At 34.7% G+C, this 12,659-nt stretch overlaps 3 protein-coding genes across 7 annotated transcripts; 2 read left to right on the top strand and 1 right to left on the bottom strand.

The window, feature by feature from the left end:
• The first annotated feature begins 125 nt into the window (after positions 1 to 125).
• LOC126869489 (cell division cycle protein 23 homolog) lies at positions 126 to 2,566 on the top strand. 2 transcript variants are annotated; one of them, XM_050626104.1, is made up of 7 exons: positions 126 to 392; positions 476 to 1,137; positions 1,217 to 1,396; positions 1,473 to 1,637; positions 1,710 to 1,956; positions 2,028 to 2,289; positions 2,363 to 2,566. In XM_050626104.1, the coding sequence occupies exons 1-7, from the start codon at positions 292 to 294 to the stop codon at positions 2,471 to 2,473; spliced, it is 1,728 nt and encodes a 575-aa protein (XP_050482061.1). In that variant the 5' UTR covers positions 126 to 291; the 3' UTR covers positions 2,474 to 2,566. The 2 variants fall into 2 exon arrangements, with proteins under 2 accessions (XP_050482061.1, XP_050482062.1); XM_050626105.1 differs by lacking the exon at positions 2,363 to 2,566 and having other exon boundaries at positions 2,045 to 2,186.
• On the bottom strand, positions 2,567 to 5,127 carry LOC126869490 (uncharacterized). 2 transcript variants are annotated; one of them, XM_050626106.1, is made up of 3 exons: positions 4,979 to 5,127; positions 3,247 to 4,437; positions 2,567 to 3,156 (listed from the first exon to the last, which is right to left on the bottom strand). In XM_050626106.1, the coding sequence occupies exons 1-3, from the start codon at positions 5,045 to 5,047 to the stop codon at positions 2,767 to 2,769; spliced, it is 1,650 nt and encodes a 549-aa protein (XP_050482063.1). In that variant the 5' UTR covers positions 5,048 to 5,127; the 3' UTR covers positions 2,567 to 2,766. The 2 variants fall into 2 exon arrangements, with proteins under 2 accessions (XP_050482063.1, XP_050482064.1); XM_050626107.1 differs by lacking the exon at positions 4,979 to 5,127 and having other exon boundaries at positions 3,247 to 4,200; positions 4,275 to 4,421.
• Positions 2,776 to 12,648, top strand: LOC126869493 (modifier of mdg4-like). 3 transcript variants are annotated; one of them, XM_050626111.1, is made up of 6 exons: positions 2,776 to 2,923; positions 7,353 to 7,863; positions 8,140 to 8,577; positions 8,665 to 8,767; positions 11,588 to 12,018; positions 12,082 to 12,648. In XM_050626111.1, exons 2-6 carry the CDS (start codon positions 7,684 to 7,686, stop codon positions 12,292 to 12,294), a joined length of 1,365 nt encoding a protein of 454 aa, XP_050482068.1. In that variant the 5' UTR covers positions 2,776 to 2,923; positions 7,353 to 7,683; the 3' UTR covers positions 12,295 to 12,648. The 3 variants fall into 3 exon arrangements, with proteins under 3 accessions (XP_050482068.1, XP_050482069.1, XP_050482070.1); XM_050626112.1 differs by lacking the exons at positions 11,588 to 12,018; positions 12,082 to 12,648 and adding an exon at positions 9,670 to 11,213; XM_050626113.1 differs by lacking the exons at positions 11,588 to 12,018; positions 12,082 to 12,648 and adding an exon at positions 9,715 to 11,213.
• The last annotated feature ends 11 nt before the right edge of the window (positions 12,649 to 12,659 follow it).

Genomic DNA, 12,659 nt, shown 5'->3' on the forward strand with positions numbered 1-12,659 from the left:
TTAGATCGGTAAGGTTGGAGATGACACTAATGTGGTAAGAGAATGTTGTTAGCTGATAAAAGATTGTAATTGCGTAAGTGATCTACACTATGTCTCGTCTATGACTGAATGTATTTTCATCATAGGACATACGATATAGGTGGCGGCAAAACCTAAAGCATACAGATTTCTTGTTTAACTTATTAGTTTTGTTTATACAAACATGAATTCTTTCCATAATATGTACAAAATCATTTTTTAATAAATTTTGCTGATCATAACATTGGGTAAAGTACTAATGGAACATATACAATGGAAGAATCGATAAAGTTTGATATTAAGGAGGTTAAAACCGATCTTTTGCGCGCGATAAATGAATGTTCCCAACGCGGATTATTACATACCACAAAATGGTATGTACAGTTCCTGATATAAATTTAAGTAAAATCTTTATTCCATTACTATAGGAAGGATCAAAAATATGTTATCTTTATAGGCTAGCAGAATTAAGTTATTCCTTGAAAGATGTTAAATTAAATATACATGACACTACTGTTGACTTGTATTTATCAGAGACAAGCGAAGAGGAAGACACGTATATTTTAGCAAAAACTTATTTTGATTTAAAAGAATATGATAGAGCTGCCTATTTCACCGAGCAGTGTAAAACATCAAAAGTTCGATTTTTACATCTGTATTCTCGCTATTTATCAGGCGAAAAGAAAAAAATAGATGACATGACAGTGGTGCCTCCAGATCCTTTGAAAAACGAAAGTTTAAGATTGTTATGTGCTGACTTAAGAAAAGATCACCTGGCAAATAAACTTGATGGTTTTAGTCTTTATCTTTTTGGTGTAACTTTAAAAAAATTACAACTTACCAGGGAAGCCATGGATGTGCTGGTTGATGCAACGCATAAGCAACCCATGCATTGGGGATCTTGGTTAGAATTAGCTTCTTTAATCACTGACAGGGAGAAGCTTGAAAATTTGTGCTTACCTAATCATTGGATGAAGCATTTTTTTATGGCTCATATGTATTTAGAACTGCAATTAATAGATGAGGGTTTAGCATTATATTACGAATTACAATCAATGGGGTTTGCAAAAAATGGTTACGTACTTGCTCAAACTGCAATGACTGTAAACTACAGAAGAGGTAAATCAACTTCTCAGTCAAATTGTTAACAAGGACTTTAACTATTATGGCCTGTTACATTATAATATTATCATTTTAGATGTTGATAATGCTATAGAAACATTTAAGAGGATAATAAAAGCAGATCCTTATTGTTTAGACAATATGGATACATATTCTAATATCCTCTATGTGAAAGAAATGAAAGTTGAGCTGGCATATTTAGCTCACAGAGCAACAGAAATTGATAAATACAGGTTAGAAACATGTTGCATAGTAGGTAAGTTTATCGTATTTTAATATAAAAAAGTTATAGATTTACTAGTTTGCTGTTTAATTAAAGCAGTATCTTTTAGGAAATTATTATAGTTTAAGAGGAGATCATCAAAAAGCATCGATGTATTTCCATAGAGCATTAAAATTAAATCCACAATATCTTTCTGCTTGGACATTACTTGGTCATGAGTTTATGGAAATGAGAAATACCAATGGTGCTATTCATAGCTATAGACAAGCTATTGGTATGTATTATCTGTATGTACGTATAAAATGAAATACGAGCATCTATTTATTTATCCATTTTTTTTATATAGAAGTCAATAAGCGGGATTACAGAGCATGGTACGGTTTGGGTCAGACATATGAAATTTTAAAAATGCCGTTCTATGCACTGTATTATTATAAACAGGCTCAATTACTAAGGCCACATGATAGTAGAATGGTACAGGCATTAGGAGAAGCATATGAGAAACAAAATAAAATACAAGACGCGTTAAAATGTTATTATAAAGCATGCAATGTTGGTGATATCGAAGGAATGGCATTGCTGAAATTAGCCACGTATGTATTAAAGTTCAACATTTTTTATTGCGAAATGTGTTAAAATTGAAATATGCTTTAATACACTGTAGGTTATATGAAAAATTAGGTGAACATGATCATGCAGCAGCAGCGTATACGGATTTTGTGATGGATGAATTTATAAATGCGGATAGAACTGACTTAAGCCATGCATACAAATATTTAACGCAGTATCATTTAAAACGAGAACAATTGGACCATGCTAATCATTATGCTCAGAAATGTTTGCAATTTGACGAGACAAAAGAAGAAGCTAAAGCATTGCTAAGAACGATTGCACAAAAGAGGGGAAAATTTGAACATTCGATGGTGGTAATTATAGAATATTTATGATATCTTACATTCATTCAGTGTTAACAAATTTTTAATATTGTATCTATTACAGGTGGAAGATATGAATGAAACAGACCCGGTTATCGAACAAGGGGAAAGAGCAGATGCTACACCAGGAAGTCAGTTATCGCCGATGAATTTGTCATTTATGCCTACGCCGTAAGATACAGAGAAAGATATTTTTTAATTCTCTAAGTTTACTTAAACTTTCAGTTTATATGTTGTATATATTTTTAATAAATATTGTACGATTAAATCATCGACTTTTTTCATAAATTTTCATTTATTGTATAATTTTCATATAAACATACAAATTTTCTTGTGATAAGAGTATTACAGATAGCAATTACTTTCTAGAATATTATAATTATTCTACAATTATATTTAATATAAGTTGTTTGATGAATTACTGTAAGTAGGTAGTTGTACAAGTTCGGGATGATCATAATGAGGATGTCAGATAGGTGAGGGCGCTGGCGGTGTAACCTTTACTGGTTTGGTACAAAACTTCGGGATATACTCATCTTTTACGGAAGGCAGCAGTATATGTCCAGAATTATCAGTAGAAGAAGACGGCGAATGTGATACTTCAGGAAAGTCAGGAGAAGTACAAGTAGGTGTTTCCGAGGTATTTATGTTATTAGTAAATTTTGTGGACCATCGATTCGCTGCGATATTGCTATCAGGGGCTGCACATGTGTGTTCATTGGAACTAAAATCTGTCGATGAAAACGGTGCATTGTGCGACAAAAGTTGTTCATGTATGGATAATAACAATTTTTCGGCCGTTCTTTGATACTCTAGTATATAATCCATATAATTTATTTTCTGGTCCGTATCTTTATCCTGGAGAGAAAAAATTAATATCATGTTAGGACGTTTAGTTTATATGATAGAATGATTATAAGGGAAATCAAATAGTAATTGTAATTTAACCTGAGATTTGTGAGTTGCATTTCCGTAAATTTCTTGTTCAGACCACATCGTTCCGACTGAAACCATTTGAACAGCCTTATCCGTCGAAAAGGTGCTATCTGTTTGCGTACCCATTTCTTTATACTTCAGATTATCTTGTTTTGATTTTTTACTTCTCACGAATATTCTTGAGTAATGCGATTTGTATTTAGTCGGATCATGTCGGAAATTGCCTTCTTGTGTTTTCTTTTCGTTTCTCTGTTCCGGGTGCTTTTTGTTCCTCTCTTCATCAAATATAAAGTTTTCCTTTTCATTAGTAGGAGTAAATTTGATGGATAGTTCCTTCCTTTGTTTTGTTTCGTTCTTTTTTAACCAAGGTCTAGTTGGGGAATCATTAGAAAATTGGCTGTCTTCTCCATTGTAAACGAAATTAGTTTGGTTTGATTTTCTGTATTTGTAGGGTGTGAAAGACCTAGGAAACGAAGATGACGAATGCATGCTATCGGAAGAAGTGAATTTTTGATTAAAGATTTGTGCATTATTTCCTTTATTCGCGCAGAAATTGCTGCGTTGTTTTTGAGTATACGATTTCAGAAATTTATTTCGAACAACATTACTTCGCTTATTTGCAAACAGTTCGGTATCTTGAGATATATTTATCGGGAACTGCGTTTTGTTAAAACTATGTTTCTCAGTTGATATATTCATAGGCTTTTTCAAAGCAGTGTGCGATATACAGCTGTCAATGTTTTCGTAGTTTATTGGCATATTTGTTGTCTCATTACTACCGTTGCTCGATTGATTTCTGGAAGAATCAGAATCTTTCTCGGCATTTTGAGGTTCTATCAACGGTTTGTCGTTCGAATTGTGGTTTCCCATTCTTTGTTTTCTGCAATTTTGATTTATTGGCTTCCATTCGTTCTTTCTTTCATGATTTTCATTACATGTTACGGCGTGTTTTGTCTTTATGTGTTCCTTGAAATCAGGAAATATCCAAGAAATTGCGTCAAATAGATGGAAGCATAAAAGATACAAGGTGTATTTGATACCATTTTCTATGATAACATCTTTCAACAAACGTAAACTTTTCATTGATCTTATGATCATGTTTTCTTTCGTTAGTGTTGAATCTTTTATTGATACTTGTTGAAGATTGTGGCCGCTGTCTCTGGCCATAGATTTTGTTGACTCCTGTACACTCGATACAGTTTGCTGTAAAAATGATAAAACCGTACTAACTCATATGATTTATTGGAATTACTTGTTAAATATGTTGAGCAAATTCTGTAGTGTTCTAAATACGTGTTTTATGATAATGCGTGCAATATGAGAAAACACTTGATGTGTACTCAAACATTGACGTGCGTAAGCGCAAAACTATAAAATGTTGATCATTATATTGTGCATAGATATTAAAAGTCAGTCGTGTGATGAAATACAATTGGTGAATTTCGCTCGAACTCTACGCGAGATAATCTTGTCGAAAGTGAGCGTTTCTTCAAGCATCAAAGGAATTTATCATTACGTAAATATTGTTAAAATTTAGATAATTTGAAACTTAATTAGTATTGGTTTATCTACAAAATGACGTCATGATGTACCAGACACCGTTCAATTACTTTACTGTCTCAAGCAACAAATATCTTAATGAAATTGCTTCTACTTAATTCTTCTAGAAAATAATATTGCACAGACAGATACTAATACATTTGGCTTTTTTTCTTTCCCACTTTTTTCAAGCAATAGTACTTACGTTATCAATATGAGAGCACTGACATTCGCCTCTTTGTACACATGTGTTTTTATTTTCCCTTGACTTCATAATTGTCGCTGTATTACACTCGTCTTGTTATGTTCTTATATTACTATTGGCAAAAGTATCGTTTCAAAATTTAGTTGAGTCTGAGGTACATGCTAGGTCTTCACTACACCTGAGGAACTGCAAATGAAGTGAAAAATTTAAGCGCGAACTTTTGTACCAAGGATGTGCCGGTATTCTGCTTCCTGATTGGTCGACCAATCAGTTGCCTAGGAAAATATTTGTAGAAAAATTAAAATTCGGGGGTAATTATCCCTTGCGAAGTCTCAATTGTAACATTTATACTTCTCCGCAGTCAGGTCCCCTCGATACCTTACCGTTTATTATTAGACACCTTAAGCAGATCGAGCTCTACCTGCATTTTATAACAAGTACACAGATTAGGAAAATTTATCAAATTTTCTCAGTCGAGGTCATTTGTTATCCATAAATATTCATCGAGTGAGCAGACGTCCCATTATGTATAACTAGAACAAAAGAAAACTCACACTTAACAACCTGACCTGTTTGGGTCTTTTGAAAGTTTAGGGTCGAGGGCTGAGGATTAAGAATAAAATTGAATGTAATAAACTTGTTCTTAAGATTTGCTTGTTCTTAATTTTACATTCCCAGGTATTTCATCCTTCGACGACGAAATTACCGCTATGGCAAGAGGTTTGTATTTCCTTAAATGTAAAAAAGATGACTTTGAAAATTTAATTTTACGAAAATAATTAATTAATTAAAATAAATATTTCAAATAATTCCACCGCTCTAAATATTTGACAATTTCAGTATCAGCTTCCAACGCGATCCGTAATCATTAATCGCCGATCGTATATTCCATCTTATTATTTTCTTTTTTCATTTATTTATGTTATTTCTTTATTTAGTATTATTATATTATTATTATTTTTCAACTCCCCCTTTTGTATTATAGTATAGTATACTATTATATTATAATATTATTATTTTTCAACTCCCCCTTCTGTAGTATAGTATAGTATACTATTATATTATAATATTATTATTTTTCAACTCCCCCTTCTGTATTATAGTATAGTATACTATTATATTATAATATTATTATTTTTCAACTTCCCCTTCTGTATTATAGTATAGTATAGTATTATATTATAATATTATTATTTTTCAACTCCCCCTTCTGTATTATAGTATAGTATACTATTATATTATAATATTATTATTTTTCAACTCCCCCTTCTGTATTATAGTATAGTATACTATTATATTATAATATTATTATTTTTCAACTCCGTCTTCTGGAGTACTCTTTTAATATGTAACATGTACAAAATAATATTCTTTGTAATTAATTACGAATAAATGTTGTTATTATTATTTGTTACGTCCGAGGACTGTCTAATAAATTGTCTAAATGTGTAATAAACCAGACTCCATCCCTCGGCCAAGACGGCTATTAGCTGCGCAAGTATAATTAGTCGGGCCGCAATAATCCCAAGGAACTGTCATAAAATTAAGCATTTCTGCTTTACCATCAAGGCTCTTAAATACTACAACATACTTTTCAAGTCGAGATGTTCCTTAGGGTTATTGTTCAATCAGGTATAAAATGGGATAAGCATGTTTTTCTAAAGCGACCCACGCCTATCCATAGTTCTCCTTCGTGACAGGACCGAACTTGACTGAGTTTTTATTTTTTAACCAGTAACTATTTTGACTGGTTTTCCATTCATTGATGAATCATCGTCTTTACGTGTTGCGTACTCCGTTGCGTCAATGTTTTTACTTATATTTTCTTCGTCATTATCTTAACTTGTTACGCACATTGTTATTATTATTAATTTTGCGTTTGATGAATGTGATGAAAACAAATTAGAAGATAAATTAGATTTTATCGAAGATTACAGCTTTAAAATCTTGATGTTTTTCAAATTATTTTTTAAGCGGTTACTTTATGGAACTACTACTATAACTTTATTACGTGAGATACGTAAAGGTAGAACTTTAACAATTACGGAATACTGTTATAGGATACAAACTCACGCAAGCATATAGACACGCGAGAATGTACGCACGCATACTTGAATGCATGCATGAATATGTTGCACGCACGCGAAAATTAATGGTCGTGCACACCTATACACTTGAATGTATGTATGCACGCAATACAAAAACACGCACTTTTCATTGCTGCTTTGATATAATTTAACTATGCTTACGTATCATTTTTAAATACGATTATTACGTTTATCTTGTAATAAAATTTCAATAAAAATATTTTTGCTATATGTACTAAATTATTTTTAAAAATATTGTGTCTAAAATTTATTTTCTTTATACACAGGATATTGGCCATTTTACATACAAATAAATAATAGAAAATGTATAGCGTTTCGAAGAACGTTTCTAAGCTCGCGCGCAATTCAATAGAGCATGGCGGCCATATTGACTGTGTTCTCCCAACCCAGTGCCAAGGATGTTTGTGCGTGCCTGGCACCACTGCTGTTACATCGCGGTCGTTGTCGTCAACGTCGTCGTTGTCGTTGTTATTCTTATTATCGTCGTCAACGTTGCTCCCGTCGTTGAATAGTAATAGCCATTGACGTGCAGAGATATCGAATAGTTCAGGACACGGTGATAACATTTTGACAGAATTGACACTTTCTGTTCGCGAGATGTCAAATCAAATATGTCTAAAATGGAACAGTTTTTTAAACAACATAGCAACGAGTTTCGAAAGTCTCTGGGAAGAGGAAGGTTTAGTAGATGTGACATTGGCAAGTGATGGACAGTGTCTTACTGCTCACAAAGTGATTCTCTCAGCAAGTAGTCCATTCTTTAAAAAAGTTTTCCAGGTTAGTTTTCTATATTCTTTACTTCACATTTATGATTTCGTTAACGTTTTGGCAGTCGTTTTATCGTTGGGTAAAATTCTTTGTTAATCTATTTAATCAGTAAGATGTAACGAAAAAATTCCTTAAACAATAATGCACAACATTTGAGGTTATCGTATCTTGAACAATACGAATTTTATTTCGAACTTGTCTTGATTAACTGTCACGTGAATTTTACCAACGATCGTGTTACAGTTTAATAAAAATATTACTTTTTTGATCTTTTTTGCATTATAGACAAACCCTTGTCAACATCCAGTCATAATACTTCAAGATGTGCACTTTAGCGAACTAGAAGCCTTACTTATATTTATATATAAAGGAGAAGTAAATATCGAGCAAAAGAATTTGCCAGCGCTTTTAAAAGCTGCAGAGACACTGCAAATTCGTGGTCTTTCGGGAGGGGATATATTTGCTAAGGAATCTTATAAAAGATTAGTGGAATTGGAACAAGCGGTGGAAGAAGGAGCAGCTACTGCCAAGGAAGAAACTCCAAAAAAAAAACAAAAATTAAACAAACATCAGAATTCTATATTAGAATCAGCACTGACACCTAAAGTATCGCAAGTAGAGAGCACGGATGAATCTACGACCAGTGAACAGAGTGGCAAAGAGGGAGATTATTTATTGCAGAAAAATATGCAAAATCCGATATATCATCGTTTAGAAATGAAGGTTGGTTGTATATTATACTAATAATATTTTTTAAGCAGTAACGATTAATCGAATATATGAAATAAAGTTGAATGAATTGTGTTTCAGATAGAACCATTAGAAACTGTGCTAGAAGATTCTCAAAAACAATCTGCAACGGACAAGGACCCAACAGAAAGGTTAGACACAGGGCAACTCGTTGGGAGTCAAGGTTAGTAGTATACATATATGAAATTACGATATCGCTTTATAGATAATAGTAGTAGACATAATCATATGCACGTTATTTTAAGAATATATTATATTTATCTTGCACAATTTGTGTATATTGTGATATTATATATGTCTATGTATTTTATAATTGCATTCAATCTCATATCTCATGGTAAACTGTATGATATGTGTACAAATTTTATAAATTAGAGAAGAATAGGGCAATGTATACATTTCAATGCGTACGTGTTGGTAAAATTCAGTTCATAAATCGATTCATTATGGTTAATATTGGAAAATGTATGTTAGGGTGTATGATAGAATTTATAATTTGATTGATAAAAATTTCATATTGTGTATGTTCGAGTATCTCATTCAAATTAGGTGCATACTCGTTTTCGATGCTTTTTCAAATCGTTGAGTTAGCTTTGATCGTCACTTCTGCTTTATTATCCACATTGGTGTGACACGTATTTCTTTCATTTCTTTTTATTTCGTTCGATGTTACAAGCAAACTCATAGTGGAAATGGGAACGTGTGTAGATAGTAAATAAACACATATATGCGTAAATAAAAATTGTACGATTGGAGAAACTAGAGGTCAAGGCGTAAATAACGTCAAGTTATCTAGTTCAACAGGTGACTAAACGAAAGAGAGGAGAAAGAAATAATTGAATGGTCTCGTTTATTAGTATATTTACGTAGTTTATTACGAAAAGTCCTGGCTTCTAGTACTCAAAAACGTCATCTAGATCTTGTTCTACGTTTACGCGTAAAACTATCTGTGCATGCGTGACGGAGAAGACAAATGGAATGATACGCGATCGATCGTTTAACGCGACATTAACGAACCTGGTCGAATTTGCTTGATTGTTCGGTACGCTGCAATTCACGCGTCAGGGGGATCCGTGTCTAAAGCAGGCTGTGCTCTGATGTGTGTGGCAGGGTCTGGGAACAGCCCTGCTGAAGACATTTCCGGTTTATCTGGGTTATCCGGCCTAACTGGATTCTCGGACGTGAAGCCACTGCTATACGCGTATCAGCAACTACCTTACGCCGATCTTCTGCCGAGTCCGGAGATAATCTCAACGTGGGCATCCTCTCGACCGATGGATCATTTGGCCTGTGACCTTATGAAGATCCTTTTTACCCCGGAGGAGAGGATTCTTTGTAACGTAAACGGCAAGATGGGAAAACAGCAGTTCGATAGTAACAAAATACATTTGATAAGAGAAGTTTTGCTGCACTTTAGTGGTATTGCACCTAATAGCGTGGAATGGGAGGAAACTTGGAAAAATTGCGTAACTAAAATCGATACTAGCAATAGGGGTTTGAAGAGGTATCTATTCCAAAGGCGGTCGGTTTATACTCAATGACTAGGGCGTTTCAGGTCAGGGGTAAAACGGAAACGTTTTCACTGGCTAGAATGAGGTGTTTCTATCACTGATTCGTCGTTTCGATTGTCTAAGATCATCTAGGATCATCTTAGATCGCCTCGAACGTTTCCATATCCTTTCTTTTTAAAGAAGGATGCGAGTAGGTGGAGCGAGAAAATGGCACGAAAAAGTAGAATGTGTTCAAAGAAAGAGTAGAGGAACGGGAAGCATTCTAGGCATGGTCCAACTACTTATATATATGCTTCACGTTTGTTTTCACGGGGCAAATGATCGAGTAATTTTACACTAATTTTATTTTTTACCATTGTCTTTCGTTCTGATAACGATCACGCAACACGTGCTCCGGAGACTTGTTTCACGGCTGAGGAAGTCGATCGTTCCATTTTTTGATTCCTTTGATTCTCTTTTTCTTTGTACCTTGCATCTCGTACGTTGTGCAACGCAACATTCCTTCCAATTCTCCATTTACAATGTTCACGCAGATGTGCACTCTCGCCGTAGACGATCTACATAACACGATATTAATAGTAATCGCGTCGTGTCGTAAGGACCCCGCAGAGTTTTTTACGCTCAAAGACGCGACAACTAAGATCACATTTGTTATTGTACGCGCGTAGATGGATACATAGGTGAAGGTGCTTACGTTTACCTTCGTACACACTATATACGCGTGCGTGCATAATTGCGCTTCGCATTATTGACGACTTTAAAAAAGACGAATACGTCGAAACTATTACGATGGAAGTAGTAATATAAGATATGCTTTTACGATGTTTAAGGCGTTTAATATGCCGTGACGAAACTTCACGCAAACGATTCGCAGCTATCGATAGCACACAATCTTATTCTATCGTTTATTTTGAATCAAACGAACACATAAATCTGGTTTTCCCATTTATTTGTTATCTTTCTGTTTTTTTCTCGTTTGATCTTGAGAAGGTACGAAATGCTTCGAGTTGACTGTTATTTAAATCTATGCGATTGTAGACAAAATACACACATACACGAAAACGACTGGTTGCAAATAAACCTATTTTACATTTTTAATTGTCTCGTCATTTCCCGATATTCCTGTTTTCCTCTGTACATACATATATTATATGTACGGACTATTAGATTTTCTACTTGGTGTCTTTCTCGGATAATTTGCGCGTTTAAACGTACATTCGCAAAGACTTGGAGAAGAATGAACTAATTATAAGAAGAACGAACGTTGGACATACTATGAGTTAATTCATCGCATCCTTCATCCATTCGAAGATTATCCATTTCCCAAAGAAAGAAAAAAAGAGAGATCCTAGATGAACCGACAAGATCCTTGTTCGAATTCCTTTCAATTGGTTCCGTTGACTGACGAAGACAGACAAATATCTCGAACTGAGTGAAGAAAATTTGAAGTCGCGGACTGGAATTACTTGCAGGATCATCGAAGCCGAATGTAACCGTAATCGCCGACGCACGAGAGACTTCGACTCCTTCGTCCGAGCCAGAAACGCGCGCGAGATTTCCCATTGACCTTGATCGAACTCCACCTTGGAATACTTACCGACACTCGGACGAACTTCACTTGCCGAATCATTTGTATTCGGAATCGATGCCCGATCAACAGGAATCTACATCAAACATTCTCGTGGAACGAGATGCAAGAGTTCTGCATTCCGTATTTCCAACTTGCCCTGGCACCGCTGGCAATTCAGAATTCCCCGAAGAGACCGTCAATGGCGTCACAGCGTATCCACCATTTCCGTGTCCGTTCTGTGATAGAGCGTACACGAGTTGGGGTTTTCGTCGAAGGCACATCAAAGCCGTGCACACGATTTCGCCATCCTTAAACTGCAAATGGTGTTTACAGGTGCGTATGTAGATAGCGACTATAATATCCGATAAAGTACGAGGTAAATGCAATGATTTTTAGGTTCTTCCTACGCATGCGGCTTGGAGACGTCACGTAATATTAGCGCATAATCTGTCTGCGAGCGACGCACATAATGGGCTCCTAATTTTAGAGGAAGCGCATATGGTTTTACAAATTGCGCGCCCCACCAGGTTAGATACTTTAGTTAACATAATTAAACAAAATTCCCAACAGAATAGCAATCCCGAGAATTCCCAGTCGGACAAAGATTGAATTGGAAGATTGGATCGTGATATATCGACCTGCCCGGGTCGTTCTCCAAATCGTTTACTCGTAGTCGAAACTTTGCTATCGACGGACGGTTTTGGAAGGACAGTTACGCTGTACAGGATTACGCGATAGAACATTGTTTAAGTTATTCTCGTTCGTAGAAAATACGTCAATGAACCAAATTTTCCACAAATGCCTAATCGTCTTTTTTATATACGTATATTTTCGTTGTATATATCGCTTTTATAGTCATTATCAATGGCCAGTATCACGCTGTCGAGCGTGAGATATTTTTATTGTTGTATTAATTCAATTTTTGTAAAAAAAGCAAATAAATATTTTATGTATGATAAAGTATTTCTTCCGCT

Source organism: Bombus huntii, chromosome 9, assembly GCF_024542735.1.
Source record: "Bombus huntii isolate Logan2020A chromosome 9, iyBomHunt1.1, whole genome shotgun sequence".
NCBI classification, from domain to species: Eukaryota; Metazoa; Arthropoda; class Insecta; order Hymenoptera; family Apidae; genus Bombus; species Bombus huntii.

Coding starts and splice junctions, on each gene's coding strand:
- LOC126869493 (XM_050626111.1), top strand. CDS start 7,684: ATGTCAAATCAAATATGTCTAAAATGGAACAGTTTTTTAAACAACATA. Junction 7,864..8,139: donor TCTTTAAAAAAGTTTTCCAG/GTTAGTTTTCTA, acceptor TTTGCATTATAG/ACAAACCCTTGTCAACATCC. Junction 8,768..11,587: donor GCAACTCGTTGGGAGTCAAG/GTTAGTAGTATA, acceptor AATTACTTGCAG/GATCATCGAAGCCGAATGTA.
- LOC126869489 (XM_050626104.1), top strand. CDS start 292: ATGGAAGAATCGATAAAGTTTGATATTAAGGAGGTTAAAACCGATCTT. Junction 1,138..1,216: donor GACTGTAAACTACAGAAGAG/GTAAATCAACTT, acceptor TTATCATTTTAG/ATGTTGATAATGCTATAGAA. Junction 1,397..1,472: donor AGAAACATGTTGCATAGTAG/GTAAGTTTATCG, acceptor AGTATCTTTTAG/GAAATTATTATAGTTTAAGA.
- LOC126869490 (XM_050626106.1), bottom strand. CDS start 5,047: ATGAAGTCAAGGGAAAATAAAAACACATGTGTACAAAGAGGCGAATGT. Junction 4,438..4,978: donor AGTGCTCTCATATTGATAAC/GTAAGTACTATT, acceptor TCATTTTTACAG/CAAACTGTATCGAGTGTACA. Junction 3,157..3,246: donor ATGCAACTCACAAATCTCAG/GTTAAATTACAA, acceptor TTTTCTCTCCAG/GATAAAGATACGGACCAGAA.